This window comes from Amphiura filiformis, chromosome 9, assembly GCF_039555335.1.
Source record: "Amphiura filiformis chromosome 9, Afil_fr2py, whole genome shotgun sequence".
NCBI lineage: Eukaryota > Metazoa > Echinodermata > Ophiuroidea > Amphilepidida > Amphiuridae > Amphiura > Amphiura filiformis.
This window is the reverse complement of record NC_092636.1, coordinates 39,644,486-39,668,444: the sequence shown is the minus strand read 5'-3', so window position 1 is coordinate 39,668,444 and position 23,959 is coordinate 39,644,486. Positions and strand designations below refer to the sequence as shown.

Below are 23,959 nucleotides of genomic sequence, written 5' to 3'. Positions count from 1 at the left end.
TGTTAAGAAGATCAGGAACAGGAAATTTTAATGCTTAAGGCAACTTGGCTGCATGACTGCTTTCAGGGGAAATCTTCTTGAAATTATAATTTGTGCTTTGCCGATTGGGAATTGTATGCATCACATGAATTTAACTTCCTTATAATTTTACATGCTCCTGTATAAAGCGGTGGTTCCAAAGGGAAATGGAAGTGCTAAAGCCCCCAATCTTGGGCTTCTCCTCCATTGTCTGTATCAAAATTAAACAAATCAGGAAAATATCCACATTTGGGGCAACAAAATAGCTCAAAATGCACCATTTTAGGATTCCCCTATTCCCCTCCCACTTTTCCTCCACTGTACTTGTCCCCCCCAAAAATACCAAGGTACCCCCACAGTCCCCACTGCTAAGGATCATCATCGCCATTCAACCGTTGTTGATAGAGCTGCTTGGATTGGGAACTTAGAGTAGGCTATGGCTATTTCTCTTTAGTTGTAGTTCGTTGTCAATATGGTCCACATTTGGGGTCACTTTGAATCTCAGCAGTACTACTGTAGTGTGTTATGCCATTTAGGGGTGAAAAATTGGTTATCACTTTGCAAAGCACTTGTGTCTTTGTGAATGTGAGTAACCACTGGAGTCTACATGGGCCTAAATACAAAGGTGGCAAGGGCAACTCACCCCAAATGTTTCAAAATACCAGCCCATGAAAATTATTTGCCAAAAACATATTTCATTCTATTCAAAATAGCTCTCACAATCAAAATGTCTTTTTCTTTAGCCCTGGGTATGGGGTACAGCCGATACACGGTATGGAGTAACTGGACTCCTAGCTCTTACTATCACAACTGCTACAATTTGTTTCACCTAGAGTTCTTTTATGCTGTTCCACAGCAAGTGTGCCATCAAACTGCCCATGTACAAATGAGTATTTGGGGGAAGGGCAGATTTGTGAATTTCTAGTGAATCTTTTAAAAGCGAGAAAAGCACTAAAAAGCGAGATTCACAACGAGAAATGCAAGATTGCGTTTTCTCTCTAAGCCTAACTAAAGGGTGTACAACTTCAAGCAGTGAAATACGCACCTATGTCACTGCCAAACTCACAAGCAGAGAGCAGTGAGTGGGGATATTATTTTTTACAGCATCATGATGAAACATAGTACATAGCAACAAGATAGAAACAGACTTGAGATATACGAGTTAACAATGTGTAGCATTATTTATTAAAATGCTTTACCAGTAAATTCAACATCATGAATAAGTTACTTACAACCTACATACAAAAATACAAAGCACCTTCTACATAAAAATATTTCAACATAGAAAGTTGGAAAAATAACATTAAGATGAAGAGTTCTCTAGGAGACTTCACATTTATGGTATCTGACGTTTTAAGGCAACAAAAATCCCTGTTCCGTGAGCCTGACCACCCAGATTTTATGTTCTGTTTGTTTTTGTTTTGTTTTTTTTAGCTGTAAATGCTGTATGCAAGTAATAACAGCTGTATTTTGGTCATTGAAATTTGACTGAAATGTTTTGAAAATACAAACAAATTCGACACTTTTCAAAATATGTTTGCCAAAATCATTCAGATTTTTTAAGGGTCGTTTAGTATCTTCCCGGAAAAAAATCCTGATCGACCAACCCTTACTTGAAAAACCTGTAGAACAGGGTTTATTTTTGTTGCCCCCGTTACTATGTACTTTTTTGATACAAAAGAGAACAAAATCAGAACATCAAATTTCACGGCACAGAATGTGAAGCTGAAGGTTTAGGATTGTGGGTGGGTGGATGAATACAACTGTATTTCAAGTATTTGTAGGACATTTTCATAACAGTTTATAATATAAAAATTCATTTATATCAACTAAAAACTTCAGCAGACTTTTCATTTAAAAACATAATTATTGCCATTGATTTCATTTTTCTTTCTCTTTGTACCTTTGAAACAACCATTCATCAACGTGAGGAATTTCAGAATTTCCTTGGGTTCCCATGGTTACAACTTTCCAATCAAACATATACATGATATATAGAAGTCTTTTTAAATTTCTCTTCACGTCATCACTTCAAATTCATGTTTTGCCTTTGGTCATAAACACCATTCTATTTGTTTCATCAACTGATCATGTTAGTAACATGCATTTTTTTCATGTCAAATTTGTGTGCATGGAAAAAAACAACAACTTCAGTGCAAAATTATTCCCACCACCGGTGCAGTGCAAAGTGCAAAATGTGTTAGCAAAATGGTTAGTGTGCGACTTCACCAATTCATTTAAATTGCAGACTTAATGAGGCTCATTCAATGGCATGTTATTTGTGTGATGTGAATTAGGTTGGAAAGTGCTTACACCCCCAAATAGGTTTGTCTCAGAGATCCGTGTGCATACAATGTAGGTATGCGTATTAAGGTACTTGCTGTATAGCCCTGTGCATTCACTTTTTTTCAGTTGCCAAAAAAAGAAGAAAATTGTTTCTGGGATAAACCCTTTTTTGGCCTTAATGATTGTGCAGAATGAGAAAATATCTGGTGATTAGAATGTATAACGTTCCCTCTAAACATAAGCCTGATAGATATTTAAGCCCTTAATGACTCTTATGGTTTTATGACACAACTGACTCTGATGCATGCTTTATGTTTTTCTGAGCATTTGAACATATCACCAAATGAGATACAACAAAGCAACATGAAAGTAAATATATTTTTTCTTGACAATGACTAATTTTAATGCTCTGCGTGCTAGCCATGCGCTTCAATGGAAAATTTCAAGTTTTGAAATATTTTCTCAAAATACCAAGAGCTATCTTAAGAACTACTGGATCAATACTAGGTGTGTTTGTACTCATTTTAATGCATTTTTCATGCTGATTCCAAATATGGTCATGAAAATTTACATTTCTGAAATTTTTGAATTAAAAAAAAAATTGAAACTTGTCGTCTGCAGTCGACACCCGCGTGAAGAGAGTTAATTGATCCCATCACAAATATGCAGGGGAGGTAACCAGGTTTTTTTTCTCTCTCAGGGTGCTGATACTAACAAAATTTTCATACATGTGACAACATACACATCATTGATGTTTTGTCAACTGTTTATTCTAAAATTACATTTATTCCCCCCCCCCATGCCATTTCAGGGGGTGCTCACACCCAACTTCTCTGGTTACATCCCTGCATGTAAATGTGATAATCATTTTAAGGTTCCTTAGTCAAACATGAAACAAAATATTAATTACTTCTTTTGTTTGTGTATAGTACTGTATACAATCTCTTTGGCCACCAATGTTCATTTTAAAAATGTGAATGAGCTCAAAAGAATAAATGAATATAATGTTAGTAAAATGTGCAAAATAGTGCTGTCGGAACCTATGCAAACATCGCGTTTGAACATAGAGAACCCAAATGTGTAACAAACAAAACAAAATGAAAAATAACTCATAACTAAAAATCAAAATAAGGGGAGAATCTAAAACAAAACGTTTTAAGCACAAAATGTGCTTTGAGATCCTATGCAAACATCGCGTTTGAACATAAAGATCGTAAGTGCAAAACAAACAAAATAAAATAAAAAATGATCCAAAAACTAAAAATCAAAATATGGGGAGAATCTAACACAAAACTTTTTAAGCACAAAATGTGCTTTAGATCCAATGCAAACATCGTGTTTGTACATAGAGATCATAAGTGCAAAACAAACAAAAGAAAATGAAAATTGATCCAAAAACTAAAAATCAAAATATGGGGAGAATCTAACACAAAACTTTTTAAGCACAAAATGTGCTTTGAGATCCTATGCAAACATCGCGTTTGTACATAGAGATCGTAAGTGCAAAACAAACAAAAGAAAATGAAAATTGATCCAAAAACTAAAAATCAAAATATGGGGAGAATCTAACACAAAACTTTTTAAGCACAAAATGTGCTTTGAGATCCTATGCAAACATCGCGTTTGTACATAGAGATCGTAAGTGCAAAACAAACAAAAGAAAATGAAAATTGATCCAAAAACTAAAAATCAAAATATGGGGAGAATCTAACACAAAACGTTTTAAGCACAAAATGTGCTTTGAGATCCAATGCAAACATCGCGTTTGAACATAGAGATCATAAGTGCAAAACAAACAAAAGAAAATGAAAAATGATCCAAAAACACCAAAGTTCAAGCACCAAATCGATTGCTTGGACCACAAACAGTCAACTGCATTTTTTTTTCATTTTTGAGTAAAATATGATTGAAATATTTGATTACATTGGAAAAATCACCTCAAAACAATTTGTTTAATGACAGATAGTGTCTGTGCCACTTCACCATTACTTTTTGTATTAACCCTCAACTAATATGTGCACAAGCTAATAAATGTCAAATTTAAAAAAAATATAATTTTTTTAATGTGGTTGACCTTTTTGTGCCCAAGCAGTCAAAATAGTGCTTTTGGAACTTATGCAAACATCGCGTTTGAACATAGATCCTATATAGGTGTAAAACAAACATAACAAAATTAAATATCCCAAAACTAAAGATTGTAATAAATTAATCATCTAAAACAACTGCAAAACACCAAATATTAAGCACCAAATGTTAAAATGAAAATAATGCAAGGGTCTATTCTGTACTCATAACGTGCAAAAAAATGAATAAAAAATAAGTATCAAATCCAAACATCGCGTTTGAATATAAAGCACCACAATGTGAAAGCAAAAATCTTTGTGCATCTAAAAACAAAACTAATCACTGAAAAGGTAACATTTTTGCAAACATATTTTTGTGCACTCTAATGCTGGGTTAGATTATGACTGAAGGTTTGGTTTATATTTTAAACATACCTAATGAATTTTACAGTGCCGGAGCCAGGGGGCAGAGTGCCCATCCCACAAAAATTTGCCAGGGATAAAATGGGAATGGCAAAAAAAAAAGACAATTGGGGACAAAAATTTAGCTTTGCCCCTCACACCAAAATTCTGGTTACGCTACTGGAATTTTATCAATTTCAGAAATGAGCATAATAAGCACAAAAATAAGATCTACAAAACTACCACTTTTACAGCAAGCATGTCTAACTAAAAATAAAATACACTCAGCCAATTAGGGGGAAAATGTGATCTTTATACAAAGATGCAAAAAGGTGCAATAATTTTTTGGTTTTTTAGAGATCACATCAGTCATGTTTTAGTTAATGAAGAAGGTATATTTGTAAACACATGCACAAAGGAACGTTTCAAGAGTTAAGGAATTTTCAGAATATGTATAAAATTGTACATAAGTTATATTAAGTTAGTAAAAAGTATCTTAAAATACAAAACTACTGTGTACATCTAAAAATATACAATAATACTGGTATATTATTATTATTACTATTGTGTTGGTGTATATAGGGAATATACTGTAGGGCTTGAACAAAATCACATGATTTTTCAAGTTGGGCCACAAAGTCGCAAATATTGATGTTTGTTTGATATAATTACAAATGTTTACAAATTTCAAAATTGTTTTAAAAAGATAAGTAAACAAAGTCAATAAACATTATCAATAATTGCCTCTCAAGCAATCCTATTTTTTAAATACCAGCTAAAGTTGTGGAATTATTTTTAGCAGAATTGATATTTTGGAATCTTTTTGAATCATCCACAACTACCTGCTGTAAATCAAATTTCTCTTTCTTTTTTGAATATTTCATTTGTTTTAATTGTTCACATTTTGCTTTTGAAAAATGTAATTATTTTGTCCTAACCCTACCAAGGGGTAGTTGGGACTTTTGGTATACAAAAATAACACTTGTTGGCTTCTATAAAACTTGATTGTGATATAAATAAGCACCTATAAACTAAACATTGTCACACAAAATCGTCAGTGATTGCAGATGCAGGTGTCCTTATTTGTCACGTGTCATGTCAAAAGGAGACACTTTTGGGCAGGATCGCAAATGGAGAAACAGCCAAAAATCTGCCCGGGGGAGATTTTTTCACAATTTAGGTTTGTTGCAAATTTGTAATGTTATTAATGTTTAAAATATTGTCTGATAGTTTTAGACCAGAATATAACTGGCATCTTGTATTTTTGAGACATTTTTCTAGGTAATTCCTACTCTCAACATTGTCAATAATATTTTTAAAGGCTGATATCTCAATTTCCAATTTTATAATACCATAACTTACGAACTCAATATCTTCGCTTAGGAATGTCCGATTTCATTTGGGAAAACGACATTGTGGAGCAAAATATCTCTATATTTAAGATATATAAAAACCTCAAAATTGATAACCTGCCCAAAAGTGTCTCCTTTTGACATGACACGTCACATTTGTAATTTTTAAAGTCAGTGTGTAATGTAATGTTGTCAACTGGCCAATGAGATGCTAGGCTCCCCTGATTTGTTCCAATCAGCTTCAGTACCTTACTGCAGTACACTTGTATTTTAAAAGTAAATTATGTACATACTTGAAGTAACTTGTGTTCCCTTCCCTGCTGATTTGAAGTTTGCTTGCAATGCTATTTCATAAAGAAAAGTGTTGTTCAATGCAATGCAATGCAATGCAATGCAATGCAATGCAATGTAGAGCTTAAAACTGTATTGCAATTTTACATTCCGCTTTGGATGTTGAATTGAAAATTTGCCCATTTTGGAGAGCAAATTGTGCCTAGATACACATGAACTCAAAATCTGGCGATGTTCTACATCTACAAACTATTCTGAAGATCTGTGAGAACAACTGACATTCAATTCACTCAATGGGCTATTCCAGTTGAAATCCATACACCCTCTGTTGAAGACATGACCTATCTCCCACACTGTGAGTGTGAATTTCAAATGGGGTTACCTGGGTGATTCCACTTGAAATGTATTGTACACCCCCTGTGTAGGAGATTAAGATTGTGGCTTCCAATGGGGGTGTATGGATTTCAACTGGAATAGCCCAGTAAGAGCAGTGGTTATTTTGGCATGGGTTTTATTTTCATGACTTTCACAAATCTAGTCACAATCACAAAATCAAAGGCACTTTAATAAAATGTTCAATAATAAATTGCACGCATGGGGCTTGATTGAACATGTACACAAAATTAACAAGACCATTGCAGTCACCATACAGCCTTTGCATTAGAATTAGCTATCTGCAGAGCATGGACAACAATACTGCATGTGAAATTATTTGTAATTGGCTTAGAATAGCTGTCAATTCATTTTAACAATGTAAAAGCAGTTATTTAAGTTATCATACTACTGATTTACACTAGTACTGGTAGTAAATATTCTTTCAAGATACATGTATAGAAATCTACTAAAACATGCTAATGTCTACCATGAAATGCATGAATACAGACTGAATTTGTGTATGAAATTCAAAGCCATTTCTGAAAGTGTCATGGCCCTGTGGTTTGGCAGTGTATAAATATGATGATTGTTTATGATGATTCATATGTTAAGCTCACTGATTCAGTAAAGTTTAGCATAAAATAACAATTGTTACAGTCTATTACTCAAATAGATAAGATAAACCAATTAGTAAACTTGTGATTGTCAGTTCATTTTACAATTATGTGATTTTTATGTCAAAAAATCATTGCAACTTGAGCAGGGTTGGATTTACCTTTTTCAGGGCCCTGGGCCAAGCTAAAAGTTTGCCCCCCCCCCCTGGATATCCAGATGCATGTGTTTCATCTTACCCTTGTAAATTACTTCTCATACCAAAGCTTTTTTAATTTTGTGCTTCACTAAATTTTACCACTTTCCTTTTTTAACCCTCCCAAACAATTTGGGACCTCCTCGATCTTGGGCCATGTGCTCGCCTGTGGTAAATTTTGCTTTGGACTTGAGTATATTAGTTTTAAAACAGTTAGTGTTTGGTAATGGTATGTTTAGACACAGGAAAATAATTTCTTGAGCCAAATCTTGACCGAAACTAAAGTGCAGGACTGGAAAAAGTGGGGAATCCCGGAAGCTCATTCCAGGGAAATTTTGGCATTTGGACGGATAGTTTGCTTCACTACATACATGTAAGTAAATAAGTAGAAATAAATAAGACATCATGGGAAATGTTGCTATCTTTTAGGGAATTAAGCAAATCTTCCTGGAAATGAACACCTTTTTCCAGTCCTGCTAAAAGGTCTAAATGCTTTCATTTGTAAAAAGATATTGGTATTTTCTGTAAATCTGCTAAATTAAAATTTAAAGTTAATATGCAGGCAGAAAGAACATCTTATGTTTCAGGATGTTGGCAAACAAGCATCATTTTCCACACATACCTGGCAGTGTTACAGCAGTGGGCATGAAGTAAGAATTTAGTAAGAAATTAGCATCAACTATGAATTAAGTTATAAATTTGCTTTTCATTTTTTTAAAAACCAAAAAAAAAAATCATTTAAATTAATAATTAAGCAAACTGCAAAACAAGTAATTGTAACACATACTTTTGTCAAGTTTCTTACAAAACAAATGACTAATAAATCAATGTTCTGCTATTTCAGTTTGTTCTGAAAACCTTACTGGACTAAATTCTTACTTCATAAATCTCAAATCTAAGTTGAGATTTGTAAAAATATGAAATTATGCAACTTTTTTTTATATTTTATTGTGCAATTTGCTAACTATAAAAAATATAGTATTTGAGAGCATGAACTCCCTGTGGTTTGCATAGTAGTTTATTTCCATGTGACTAAACAATAATTTATTGCTATAACTGCACATTACTATTGTAAGAAGATACACCATTAGACAAATTATCTCTCCAATTTGTGTTAATAGATACAGGCCTTAGCATTCTCATAGTCTGCCTTTGGAAGCTTCATTAAACCATTCTGGTGCTCTGGACACACTATAGTAAAAACAAACACACAAATAAAGCATAAATTATGTGCTATGGACATTTTTATTTATCTATACAAGTTAATCTAAGAGGGGGGGGGGTCATTGTCCTCCTCAAGCAGGCCTTCACATTTGTAACTTAAAACACTGACCAACTTCATGTGAAAATACCAACCCTAATCACTGACCTTCCTTGAAATATTTTTTAACAAGGAGGTCCTTTTCATTGACTGTTTTGAATAAAGATTTTGTCGATCTTTGTGTGTTAAATATGGGGTGAAAGTTAAATATAGACCTATCATTGAAGTTCCTATCATATTCTATGGTGACTTGCAGATTCAATCTGCCATTCTCTTACCCTTATTAATTTAGCAGAGAAGCCAGAAATTGGGACCATAAATGTGGTCTGTGATGTTGGGTGAAATCACTCACCTTTCCTACAAATTTCTGCTCATTGTGGTTTAAGTGGTTCCTGGGAATCTAGGTCATACAATAAGTTGCAAAAAGTAGTATATCCAAACTATTGCCAACCAACAGGTGTATTTTTTTTTATTTTATCAGATTTCAATCTCCTCCCCAGATAGGGATGGACAAGCAACTTAAAACTCTGAATATCCTCAAATATATGCTCCTCTCTAATAAAAGAGGTTTTTCCTTGTTAAATATTCCTTCTCCTTGCAATTTTTGACATCCTAAAGCTCAAATTTCAAAAACAAAAATTGCCTCAGGACCAAATTACATATCAATATTCTAAAATTACACCTCAATTTGACCTCTTACCTTTTTCACAATTATCACCATAGTAGCCAGTACCGCTACATTTGCAAGCATATCCACCATCAAATTTCTGAAGACACCATCCACCATTGTAGCACTTACGATGACCTCGGCATGGATCAGCTGGAACGGGATAATTAATACAAAGATAGCATCAATATAGACCATCAGATGTGTAGAACAGAGGTTCTGGGTTTTAATCCTACATGGAGAGTGTTTACCTCCCTAATGCATTACTCACAAATCTATAAATTTTAATTTATTTTGTATTTTATTTTTATTTATTTTATTATTATTCATATAAACTATTCATACTTACTATACATAGAAGCTTGACATGCTTTCAATGTTTCAAAATCAAAAGGATTTTTGCAGCCTGTGTACTTGTCACATTCACAAATATCTGCCCTCCTCTTGCAGCCTGTGAACACAGTGTTACATTCCTCTTTCTTGTGCTTAGTCTTAGCTTCAACTGTGGACAAAACAAAGTATTGAATTGATTCAGACATGTATAGAAACTAAAACTATTAGCGCTACATTAGTGCAATAAAAGTTACACAGCTGAACTCCATCAAGTTTCTAAAATCAGAGAAATTTATGCTAAAATTCCTCAAATATGCTGTTTAGAGAAGACCAAGTTACGTATTTCCGGAAATTTTCTGCAAAATATGCTAGGGTTGTGTATATAACTTCAAATTGGGGAATATAGCTTTGAAATCCAATGCCTTATATTATTCCCCTTTATAATGGATAGTACTGGGAGTTGATAGAAATATCTGAGAGTGCATCAGATCAGAGAAGGTATCTTACCTTTCCCAGAATCCTTTGCAACATGATGCATCACCTCACTTGACACATCAAATGACACTCCTATTACTTTATAACAGGTTCCCTTTCTTTTTATTTTGAGGATAGACTGGCTAAACATGGGCTGAGAATCGTTAAATAAACATATTTTGCAAGAAGTGGATGTGCTCTGTACATTTTGTCATTATCAACCTATGTTGCATTAAATCACCAAATCAGTAAAGAAAATTGAAATGGGAGAAATCCATTATGGGAAGTGTAAGCTATCTTCTTTGCAGAGATGCCACTTGCTTGTTGAAAAAAATCAGGAAGTTGCGATGCGTAGCCACTCATTCATTGCCAAAATTAATCCTGAATATTTGGCTAAAAGTGGCAAAAATCAGGGATTCCTGATAAATCAGGAGAAGTGGCATCTCTGTCTTTGGTATCAGATGGATTTTGGGTATTCTTAAACTTCATGAGTTATGTTTTCAGAGGAGATATGTTATATGTGAGACACCAAAGTGTCAACATGCAAAAATTTGTAACTTACCAAGGAGTACAATGCCAAGTGTTACTAAGATGACCAGGAAGACTGTGGAGTGTTGCAGCATCTTGGTAGAATGTGGCGTCAAACTGATACTGAAAACAATGAAGAAAAGTAATGTTCCTCTAAATAAATGCCCCAGGGCAATGCAAAACAAATAAAACAAAGAACACACTTGGATTCCACATTGACTTCTTGTTAAAAACAAGGCAGTTCTTAAACCACAGGTCTCAACAGCTTTTGTGATCGCCTGCTTCGTGAGAGACGGAAATTAAGTTAAAAAAAGGTTGTGTTTTCCAAAGCTAGATCGAGTTGTATATTTGATTTTTAATTACTTTTGCTTCTATTGAACAGCTAATTCAATGTATCCTTGCTTTGAAGAAAAATTAAAATTTTGAACTTTTTACTAGTTTGTTTAGGAGCAGTATTTCAGATGTTTCTCCAGTTTACAAGTAATTTTGGGTCTACAGGGTTGTAGCTACGCTGGGCGGTGGTGGGCGGACCCGCCCAGCACTCTCAATTTCCACCCGGCACTCAATTAATTTTGAGCCCAAATACCCGGCACTCCAGTCTCAAATGTTTCAAAATCAATGAGCAATCAGTATAAAAATTAGCAATTCATATCAAAATTTCAATTTTTTTTACCATTTCATATAAATTTCACCCGGCACTAAAATTTGCCTAGCTATAACCCTGTGGGTCTATAACTTTTGTTTTCAATTTTTGTAAAAAGCAACAAAAAAATTTGTAGAAAAAACACAATTGCACCCAATTGGGGCTACGAATACTGCGATTTTGTTTTTCTCTGGTGCTTTAATTTACTTTTAAAGTTATAGCTAATCATTTTTGGTGAAAATTGTTTTTAAAAAAAATCACCAAAACTACATTTTATAAACTAAACCAAACTCATTCTCAGCCCACATCACTTATCAGAAATAACAGCCAGGTAAAATGAAAAGATCAGAGTGTGTCTATGAATTAGAAGCTTTATCCAAAAATGTTGCTTGAAAACATCAAAATCACTAAGTGGCCTCTCTAAATCTTAAGTGGAAAAATCCACATATTTGATCCTTTCAATTTGTTCACTGTTACCTTTATTCAAACATCCAGCTCAATACATAGATAATAAATTTTCACTAAAAAAGGTGTTTACAGAAATGTGCATTTTTAGTTTAAGAATATATAAAAATCATGAAAAAAGCATGTTTTAACCCAAATTTTGCTTCAATATAATTGAGGTCATATTATGGTATGATGGTATTTTTGCTCACAGATACTAAGCATTCATATGCCTTTTATTTAGCAAAAAAATTGTTGTTGCCCTGAATTGGAAAAAATGGGAAAGTTTTAAAAAAATCCCCACAACCATAATGTTTCTTCCATAGGCAAATTTGTCAATTTTGACTACATGTACTGGATACTTGTTAGATAATCAGTTTAAAACTAGTCCTTCAATATAATATTTATAATGAAAAACATTGATTTTTGAACAAATCTGTAACAATTGTCAAAAAATAAATAAAATAAAATTGCGATCCTGATTTTCCAGGATTCAGGGTCAGTCGTTGAGGGCAACACAACAATTTTAGTTGGCCTTAGTCAGAGTTAAAATTAAGGTTGCGGTCAATTTTCATTTAAAATGATTTTTTTATGGCTAATTTAATACATTTTTTCCAACCAAAATATTGATGATATCTCAGTTCACTTAAATTTAACAGTCACTTCAAGGAGACTCAACCAATTAAAGGTGTACCGATTTCGTCAAATAAACGCCCCCCCGGGGGTTTCATTTTTCCCAAGGGGGGGCGTTTATTCAAGGTCAATTTTAGAACGATAATTCCCGTTAAAATCATTAGGTAAACTAAAAACACACGCTAAAATGATGAACTATGAACTAGAAATACTGACTTCTGGCTCACTTCCGGGTTTCTGATCCAGATTTTCGCCAATTACTGACGCTATTATCAACCATGTGCGCAACTTGGTAAGCTTCCCTTACCATAAGTCGAGGCTAAATAAGCCTTACCTTAGCCTCAACTTGGCCTCGATATATTTTGAGGCTAAAATTAACCTCAACTTAGCCATCGAGGCTAAGAAATTAACCTTATCGGTGACAAGGCTAAGAAATTAACCTGGTCTTAGCCTGAAATGTTTTTGAGGCTAAAAAATTAACCTCGTCTTGGCCTGCTTTAATTTTGAGGCTAAAAATTAACCTCGACTTTTTTTGAGGCTATTATTAGCCTCAGAAATATGGTCACATGATAGGAGGTCAGAGGTCACCAACTGTCAGGGAGCAGACTACTGTATCCTCAGAAACTGCCAATAATTTTGAAAAATTAACAGTTTAAAGAGTATTTTAGGGTTTTTTACTAGTGTCTAGTTGATGGGGAGCATATCAACCATGACTATGGAAGAAAAATCAGCTTTTCGTAAGTTGCAAAGTTAGTATTTTATTGCTTCTTTTTCCTCAGGAAATATGGCCTTTTTTGAGGTTGTTGAATTCAGCAGACATGCATGCACTGTAGCCTGCAGACATGTACATATGGTACAGCAGTTTGATGCTGGCTGACCCAGGTGAAAATGTGTTACTGATGTTGTTGGGGTGCTATGTTAATTGATGTTTGGGGATGTTTGTACTTTAAATTGGGGATGGGTTATTTAGAGAGTTCAAATATGGTGAGTTAATGTTGTTGGGAAAGTTCAAATAATGAAATATGATAGGTTAACACAAGATAGCATGGAAATATCAGCATTTTTGAAACATCTTGGTTGAAAAAAGTGGTGGGGGCATTTATTTGAGGGGGGCGACTATTTGACGAAATACGGTATATTGTGATCTTAGCAATTAGCATCCTCTTTTTATATTTTTGGTTTAAAAAATATAAAAATCATGAAAAAAGCATGTCTCAACACAAATTTTGCTTCAGTATCAAGGTCATCATCACAGCACAGATCTATATTAAGTATTCATATGCCTTGTATTCTAGGCAAAAAAAAATTGTGTTACCCAATTGGAAAAAATGGGAAAGGTTTTAAAAATCCCCACAAATTTATTTTTAAGTGTTTCTAGGGATTTTGACTACTAATGTTGATTTTTCAACATCTGTAAAATTTTCATTCAAAAGAAAAAAAATGGTGACCTGATTTTTCAAGATTTAGGTTTGGTCTCTGAGGGCAACACAACAATTTTTGTTGGCCTTATTCAGGGCAAAAATTAAGGTTGCAGTCATTTTTATGGTCCTACTTATAAATATTTTGGTAAAAATATGAAAAAGTCACAAAAAACAAATTTTTCAACCAAAATATCTCAGTTCACATAACTTTTCAGAATTGACAGCCAGGTTAGAGGAGACTCTACCAATTAAAGACCTGTGTATTTTTTGATCTTAGCATCCTCTTTTTATGAAATTTGTCAGTAGATATCCACAAAAAAATCTTATTCGCAAAATTTCAGTTGACTCCGAAAATTGCGTTTGAGAGTTATGCACAATAAAATTGCGTTTGAGAGTTACGAACGATCTGCTCCTGACCTAGCCACTGTGTTGTAATTTTGTTCTGGTATACGTATACCATAATGTAATTCAAATTTGACATCGATATTTTTGCAAGAAATATTTTGTACATAAAAACATTTCTTCTTCTTCCTGTATAAAATTTTTTTGAGAAAAGTGGGAGATGAGGCTAGGCTGTGGATCACGAAATGCCCCTTTAATTATAACCTAGCTGTCACCTAGAACCCTATTACTATGTAGCCAAAAAGTGGCCTCTCAAAAGAAATTTTTCCTTTTTTTAAAGATAAAAAATACCAAACTGGCACTCAAAGCTGAAATCAAATTTAAACAACAAGTCAACAATAAATATCATTCATTTATACCAGTCAATTTTTAAATAAACGAGATTTTCAAGTTTTCCTGGCTTTGTAAAGTACAAAAATCATCTGTTTCAAACAACAAGCATTCACAGACATGATGATCGACAACAAGAGATCCGGACTTCATTGTTAATTGTTTGTGAATTTCCTGTGTGCTAGTCAATTTACCTGTCTCATGAGGTTAATTACTTCTGCAAACTTTAGAATGAATGCCATACCAGCCGGCAGCCAGCTACACTTGAAAACTCAAATGCAAACCACCCATGCATACGATGTCAGGCAAAGCAAAGGCTCCGCAAGCCAAAGGCTGTACTCGTAGCGCACACTCTCTCAGCTCAGATCATCTACTTGTTTGGGCCCAGTTTTTAAAACTTTTCTACAACACGCACTTTCTACTTGATTTGAATGAAAATACCCAAAAAAGATATGTACATGATACAAAGAAAGTATACATAATGTTACTCACGTTTGAAAATCCAAATAAAGGTGATTTTAAAGCTCCCAAGTTTGCAAGTTCTCCTCACTTCTTTCCTCGGCCTGATCTCCAAACACCAGCTAAATTTAGATTGGTTTCGACTTCCGGTGAGCAGTGGTGGCCGCTCCTTGCGTCAATCAATTATGTAAACAAATGTGTAATTATTTAAACGCGTTTGCTATTGGCTACTTGAAAACATCTTAGCGCTTAGGAGCCAATCAGCTAGTATATTTCTTAAGCCCATCGCTGTAACCCACTGCAGGGATTCCCTGACCTCGCGCTGGCTGTGGATTTTAGAGGTCAAAACGAGTTGCCAACTGCGTGCAGATTTTCAGTTCACATGCAAAATTCAGCCTCAGGCCAGTGCGAGCGAGTGGTGATTTTTCGTGATTTTCGATTGAATACGTTTACAACTTTAGTGTAAGTAAGTTAAACATTTTACAAAATTCCGCGAGTACAAATGAATTATGGCTTCAGTTTGAGTTTGGCTGTGTTTACTGTATAATATTAATAAAAATTATCTACAAATTAAATTAGAAAAAGTTAGAAAAAGATTTTTAAGCTTACCTACAATTATTTATGCATAAAAACATACACTACCTATAATATCTGCACGTGCTAAGCAGTTTATGGATGGGAGCGAGAAGAATTTTTTTTATCACTTAACAAACTGTATGACAGTATGTTAATGTCATAAAACATACAAACATGTTTTTTGATTTGTAATTGTTGTAGGCCTAAAGTTATTTGTTTATTATATCCGTGGTCCGGGTACGCGCTGGTGAATTGCGATCGCGTAGAAAAGAAAGTGACAAGGTCGCCTACTACGCGCCACGCCGAAGACCAATGGGTCAACCGGCTTGTTGTCAAGTGCATTGATCAGCCAATCAGCGTGATTGACTTTTTGTTTATTTCCTCTGTGACTGTGCACGCTCGTCTACGCTAGGCGCACAGCTCGGACCACGGAAGTAATAAAAAAATAACATTATGTATCTTTACCCAGGGTATTTTATAAGGCTAATGAAAGTCGACTCCCAGTTTCCCGTTACCATACTCCGCTCAAAACAATTTGCTGGCCAAATATTTCATTATTTTTAATAAAATGTTGATTTCTAACAAACTTTAACATACAAATAAATAATTGTGGTTTTAAATATATCATAAATCTCGTTCTGTTGATTTTCAGGAATTTTCTTTGCAGTAGGGGCATGGTATATGGCTAATAATGAATTATTAATGAATACCTACTCAATTCTCTGTCCCGCACTTTTTGATCTGCTCTGATATATATTGTGATTTTTTTTATAATAGTTGTACAATCACCTTCATGTGGTTGTAAACTACATCTGTAAACTACAAACTGTGATTTATCACACTTATACATGGGTAGTTATTGGTTTACACCTGTAACAGATGCAATAATGAAATGGTATAAGGCCAATGGAACTTGATTATTAGTTTCCGATTGGATGTTTGAAAAAAAGGACGAGGTCGCTATTTCATTATTCATTATTCGGTCTCTTTTCATTATCCATTATGTCAACAAATCAATGATTTTATGAACAGCTTTCTCCAAATTTTAGTACCAAAGTATATATTGTTGATGAAAGACCATCTCAAAACCGGTATTAATGCTTAGACCATCTTTACAGACATTTTGCAACAGATTGAGAAAAGATTTGAATTTGTTTTCATTTTATGAAAAGAAATTTGAAATTTTTGTAATCGCTAGAAACATGATGAGGTAATCCTTAAATTTCCATTATTTACTACATCCTCTACCCCTACAACTAAGAAAACCTGCTGATTATGATCAGCAGGGGATGTCAGACATTTTGAGAGTTTCAATTTTGATTATTTCCATTTCAATTTTCAGATCATTGACTTTTTTATGAAAATAATGAAAGTTTTGGTCAATTTGAAAAAGTGATGCGGGAGGTCAATAGGAAACTAACAATCGAGTTCCATTAGCCTAAAATAATGAATAATGAATAATGAAATGGTCACCTACACAGTCATGAAAAATAATGTAACGGGAAACTGGGAATTGACTTTCATTAGCCTAAGTTTGTACTTTCTTGTTTAATATTTGTCATGTTGTCTATCTTGTCTCGACTTGTAGCTCAGTTAGCCTTCTGCGCTCCGTACGAAGGCTACAGCAATGCCAGTGAGATGCATTGAAAAATCTGGGTTTCCCCCTTCAAAATTTTTTAGGCAATAGACTGGAGAAGAAAGCTTATTATATTATGCAAAATTCTTTCACAGTTTTTATTTTGGCGCAGTTTATGGCGTGGCGTAAACATGAATTCGGGTTCTAGCCCTAGAACTTTGGCCATAGTATCTATTGAAAAAGTACAAAAGTTGAAAGCATTTCAATGCTTGATCGAACCAATACAAGTGTGTGTCAGGTCGCTAATAAACATGATAAAACCTACTTGTTCATTTCTAAAGATAAATACTCAATCGCTTTTGCAGAAAACTGAATCACACGCATGATCAGTGTACTAAATCGCCGAAGTATTTGCATGCTGAGAGTACATTGGCCCGGTTATAAAATGTAGGTGTAAGAATTTAAGATGGAAGGTTAAGGTTATGAAGTTTTATTTGGAAGTGTTTCAAAAAGCTTTGTAAGAAAGGGAGATGTCATGTATAATACATGTTTATAAATGTCTAGAAACACTGGTAAATAAAACGTGCTCATGAATACTGTAAGTCGCCATCTTTGATGTGATATTATTTGTCTCCCCAACCAAACCAAACCAAACTGAGCATGCGCATGACTCGCTGTTTTTCAAAAGCGACATGTAGGCCTATATTTGACACCCTCTGTGGGTCAACGTTTACTTAAATTATATACACACATAACTTGTGCAGTTGTAAACGACAATGATTCCCCGGGCAATGATTCAGTCTGATGATGAGTAACCCATGAGTATAACTATAAATACAGTTTCACACAATGACTGATTTACATAATGCACAAAAGGCCTTGTTCATGTACCGTTACTCAGCCAAACATGGCAGAGTACATTGTAGGACCCTGATGTCCTACATTGTATCTTCCCAACGTTAATTTTTGCACCATGGAAAGAGATACGAAAAGCGAACGTCTAGGTTCTGATCAGTTACAATAATTGAAACTCTCGGCTCTGACCGGGAGTTCCAAGAAGTGCTGTGTATGTGTCCCCGCGGTTTAATATGCATTCACAATTTCACATCTGTACAATAGCCGTCCGAACAGAGAAATATTTTTGTTCTAATGATTGCAAATTTCGCATTTGTAATCATTTTTCACCACAAAATATGAGATGAAAACACAGGTGAGCAATGTGGTCAAACAGGTTGTCAATTATCTCTGTGATCTATCATGTGATCTATCATCTAGCATAATCTGAGACGAATAGACGATATAACTTAAGAGATAGGAAGCAATGCACTTTTACCATTGTCCACTGTGAACCATATCTTATGTGGCACCATTATATACACAATACCTCAATCAAGTTTCTTAAATTAAATTGTCACACCTTCAATATTGTGCAATCACTAAATCAACATGCTCAGTACATGCACAAACATTCAATTCTTAATATGAAACAAAAAATCAAAGCCTAGTTGCATTCATTTGGCAGGAATTGTTACACAAAATGCATTATGTCAAAATGTAATGTCAACTTTTTTTCTTCAGATTTTGACATTTCTTGAATTATGCATTTTTTGCACACTGCGCTCTAAAATTTGACTTTTTTTGGCCTTTGGCGATGTGGTGGGGGATGGCAAGGGGGGATCTGCCATTGGGCTCAATGGTCTTGATTTGTGTAGGCCTTCTTTTGTGTCTCATTTTGCCACGTAACCTCAATTGCATAATGTAATAACATGTTGACAAAAACTATAGATAATTATTAATATTCCCCATTACTTCCTGCACTTGAAACCGAGACAGGTTGGAAATCGAGACAGGTTGGCAAAAAGGAGGAACTTTTGGTGTTCAGTGTTATCTGAGAACAGGAGTACTAGTAGTAATGTTGGTTTATACCAGTCTCAGTTTATATTTGCCTAAAAATAAAAGTTCAGCAGTATGTAATAATGTGAGGAAGATGCCCAATTTGTAATATTATCATGGTCTTAATTTCAGATTACAGGAGAAAGTTGGAAATCATTGTGTTTAAACAGCAAGGCTTTCAATAGAGAATCCATCCCACATCAAGCAATTCAAAATGTTCCGAATGGCACCCCCTGGAGCTGGACCTGACAAGGTCGACATGGAAGAAGAAATGAAGAAGATGAAAAAGAGTGTTTACACCAATATAGCACTGTTTGCAGCACTTTGTGTTGCACTACGCCTAAGTAAGTACATAGCACTGTTGCAGCACTCTGAGTACGGTAATTGCACTGCACCTCCCTAAGTACACCGCATGCACAGAAGAACCACACTGGCTGACACACATGCCCCGTTAATGTGTGACGATTTATAACCCTTCATGAGTGCAGAACGAAGCTTTGACATGCAATTAGCCAATCAGGGCCCTACTTCTTTGTTTACACATGCGCAAAAACTTGCTGCTTTTTCAGCTGTCTAGTACTGTATAATGGTCATTGTTAATTATCATATCGTCAGCCGGCTACGCATTTTTTGTAATTTTGAGAACAGAGTACAAAATATGGTTCAAGCATGCATTTAACCATTTTTATTCACCAATCTTTGCACAAGAACAAATGATAATGATACAAATGAAAGAGAATAATCCGAAATAATTAGGGAGATTACATAAACTGATGCATGCTTGAACCACATTTGTTCTTTGTTCTCAAATTTACACACAAAAAAATGACTTAGGCAATTAGCCGATATAAATCGAAAAATACAATGTTAGTCATTGGGCAGAGATAAACCTGGAATGTTGTGACTGATACCCAGGGTTTGACATCAGGACATACGCATGGCATGATTGTTTGCTGACTGGTGCAGGATTCCGATTTAATCTCTGCCAGCAACTGTTAAAGTCATGAAGCTTTTTAAAATTAGATTTAATTTATTTGGTGCTCACTGATAGAAAGTAGTTGTGAAGATTTTAATTAGTTTTAGTTCATTGGATGGGTCATTTTGAGTTCATTGTGTTTCATTCTTATCATGTCTGCCACATAGAGTGCTCTCTTGTTAAGTTTACCAATGATTGCAGGAAATTGTCTGATTTCAGGAAATGGCCTTAGCAGGAAATGGGTCATAAATTATGGGCAAAAGGCTGCAAAATGATAATTTTGAATATTTTCAGGATTTCATTTACCATCACTTATATTTCTGTATTAATGGGATGGCAATATATTGTTTTTGTTGTTTTCTGCCAGACTGAATCCTGACTATGTTTGAGCTGAATTATAATTTTTTTTTTTTTTCTTTCATCTCTTCTACAGCACCAGTTGTTCTGGAGAAGTTAAACTCATGATAATATACAAGAAGGGAATTCCAGATTTCTGCCAGACTATGAGTGTGAAAGATGTTGACTTCCATGTTCAGGGTGATCCAGCTAAACATGCAAGGGGTTAACTTGTCATGCCAAGCCAGAAATCTTATTATGCAACCTCACATGACTGACAAATAACTCATCAATCTGCTGCATATTGGATAAAATAACAAATTTGGATCTGTAAAATGCAGAGAAGATGTAAGGAAAATGATGGTGAACCTACTACTGTATTCTTCAAACAAGTGTGATGTGGGATATGTATTTAATAATGCTGTTGCAGCTATTTTTCATTGTATATTTTTTGATTAATTGTATTTTGTATCTGAAGTGGCACAATTTGTATATTAGCCACCTTATGTATTTGTGCTAGTTGCAAGGTCTAAGCCAGTGTTAAATACCTGCTATTGCCAGAACCTAATATATTTGTGCATCACCTACATTGTAGGTCCTACATGCATGCATTACATTTTAAAACTCATAACTTCTCAACATCAGCTCAAATGCTATTTTGAACTCACACCATAATCTAGTACCTGAGCATGTACATAATACATATAGCTTGACTTGCTTTGAGTGTTTTATATTCTATTGTGACAGTGTGGTGTTTTCGTCTGTGGAGTTACCAGTGACATTCACGCATAAAGCGGTACACCTGAAACAAGAGGTGGGAAGTCCAGAATTGATTGATTGATTGATGCCTCTTGTTCCTGGATTTGTTTGGAATTTTTACCAAATTATAAATTTCTATTTCTGTGGTGTTCCATCTAAGCAGCAAGTCCTTATCACACACACTTTATACTTATCAACAAAATCTCTAGTACAGAAACATTGGAAATATTCACAATTCAGGAGTTCAAACCTATCAACTGTAGTCATCAATAGACAGGTTACGTCAAGTGGATGTTTAACTACTTGAAATGAAGGACTATAATGCAACAGGATGGACTCAATGATGTTCATCCTCCATTTCCTTACATCTTCTCTGGTAACCCTTCAATTTTAAATTCCCATAATTATGTATGAATATGCATTAATTATGTCACCTGTGAAATGAGATCACACTTGACTAATATACTTTTTTAGTTTTAGATTACCGTTAAAAAAAAGAAAGAAAAGGATGATGTTTTCAGGTGAAGCAGATTTAATCTGGGAAAGATATTTATGAAAGCAGTTTGCTCAAGTATGGAGGTAGAAATGATTGAATTATGAATTACCTTCATAAAATATATGTGATTGAATGGAAATTGATAAAAGTATATGTTATAATTTATGCACAAATAGATTCATCAGTTCAAACTGATATTACGTCCTTGCATGGTATTTTATAACAACATAATGAAAAAGTTAATACCATATTTTCAGTATATATTATTACATAAGAGAATTATACAAGCTGTATCAAAGTGATTGGTACTATCAGTTTTTGGTGTTTATTGACAAGCATGTTTCTTCAATATTAGATCTCTTGAAATGCCCAGGTAAATAAGGTAGATCCTATGTTACATTTTGATGTGCAATCTTGTCCATAGTCATTGAAAGCTGATGGGTACCAATCATTTTGAAACAGCTTGTACTGGCTAACTTTAAACAATCTGATCCTATTTATTTTTTTTTTTTTTTGCACTTTTGGATAACAAGCTTGGAAAAAATAAAATGGAAAATCATATACAAGTGAGAGGTGTTTTAATCATCTCACAGAGACACAATGTGATACCAGGGCTGTCAACTTTTTGGAAATGCTAGGCATGAGACACTGTCGTACTGGGGCGGAATTATTTTTTGCCGACTACAATGTTCATTTTCACCCATGATTATTTGAGCCACGGCGGTTGAGAATCTAAAAAGGTGAGGGGGGAGGGGGGTAGGGACAACAAATTATTTTTACGATGCGTGAGATTTTACTCATTTGACAGCTCTTTGCATGAGATTTACTACCTAGGCGTGAGATTATACTACCTTGGCGTGAGACCGTGAGAAAATGACCAAATGTGTGAGACTCGCAGCCAATGCGTGAGAGTTGACAGCCCTGGTGATACTTATGTCATATCAGTTGATTCATACAACCCATTTGTTTTACAATGATTTGGTAGCCATTCATTTTGGATTTGAAAGTTAACTTTCATGTTCATATAATTCAAACTTATTTGATACTACACCTGTTTGCAGATTTGCCATTAACCCCCCTGAGCACTACCTGCCGATCTAACATTGCCTCTGATTGGTCAATTACATTATATTTTCACTTTAATCACCAATCAGAATGGAGCTTTGCAAATAATTCACCCCAATTTTTTTGCATAGTAAAATTATTCTAATAATGTTGCTGATTGGTAATGAAAATTTCTTTTTGGCCAATCGGAAGGTAGTTCTCATGGGGTTAAATTGTCTGTGGTTTTGTGTGTGTGTGTTACTTTCATGTCTCGTATCTCTGGGAGATGATTGGCTTTGATTTCAACAGTACAATATACACTTAGTACATAAAAGTTATTACTCAGTTTTATAAGCCACCATTGTTCATATAAAATTGTTCAATAAAACAAAAATCCGAAATATATATTTTGTTGTGGAAGATGTCTTAATTTGACACCTCATTTGTGAAAATTGAACGAGAATTAAGAGATCTCAGGCAATAAGGTTCGTTATACTTTATATACACCTTTTCGTAATTGACCACTTTGTTGTTGTTGGCGACGTTTTGCTCTGTTAACTCCCAATTAGGCAGGAGTTAGCGAAGTGGAAAACTGAAAGCGAGGCCAAAGATGTAAATTATATAATATGCCCAATTATGCAAAGTTAATTTGCCAAGTAACTACAAGTTACCAGTTTAAGTTTACTTTTACTCTCTCGTTTAAGTAACTCGTAGTTAACCCTATTCTATTACCCCCATCAATTTCGTGCCATATGGCACGAAATGGCTTAATATGCATGTAAAAATAAATTTTACCCAAATAAGGCCTTATCTTTCGAACAGTTTTGATAATTTATAACTTCTCTATTTAAAAAAAAAAACCTTTTTCCTAATAACTACCATTTACACATCATAAAATTGTTTAAAATGTTGGAAACTCTCATATTTTAACCATTTTTAGGCAAAATTTTGCCCTAAAAATAGCCCAAAAATGTCCATAAAATATTTAAATATACCGGTAGTCCAAATTAACTCAGATTTCTTTTTATTATATGTAGAAACATGACAGTTTATTTAAAATTGCATTAAAATGCCACATTGATGTACTCATACACTTAAAAAATCTAAATCTAA

The 23,959-nt window shown here is 34.3% G+C and overlaps 1 protein-coding gene and 1 long non-coding RNA gene across 3 annotated transcripts; one reads left to right on the top strand and one right to left on the bottom strand.

Annotated features, from left to right (window-relative positions):
* Nucleotides 1-1,174: 1,174 nt before the first annotated feature.
* Nucleotides 1,175-15,373, bottom strand: LOC140160977 (cadherin EGF LAG seven-pass G-type receptor 2-like). The gene is made up of 5 exons (XM_072184333.1): nucleotides 15,224-15,373; nucleotides 10,893-10,981; nucleotides 9,873-10,025; nucleotides 9,557-9,676; nucleotides 1,175-8,786 (listed from the first exon to the last, which is right to left on the bottom strand). Exons 2-5 carry the CDS (start codon nucleotides 10,951-10,953, stop codon nucleotides 8,710-8,712), a joined length of 411 nt encoding a protein of 136 aa, XP_072040434.1. The 5' UTR covers nucleotides 10,954-10,981; nucleotides 15,224-15,373; the 3' UTR covers nucleotides 1,175-8,709.
* A 105-nt stretch (nucleotides 15,374-15,478) lies between these two features.
* Nucleotides 15,479-22,555, top strand: LOC140160978 (uncharacterized). Of its 2 annotated transcripts, none has more exons than XR_011860055.1 (3): nucleotides 15,479-15,652; nucleotides 19,368-19,579; nucleotides 20,645-22,555. It is a non-coding gene; the product is annotated as an uncharacterized lncRNA (long non-coding RNA). The 2 variants fall into 2 exon arrangements; XR_011860056.1 differs by having other exon boundaries at nucleotides 15,479-15,656.
* The last annotated feature ends 1,404 nt before the right edge of the window (nucleotides 22,556-23,959 follow it).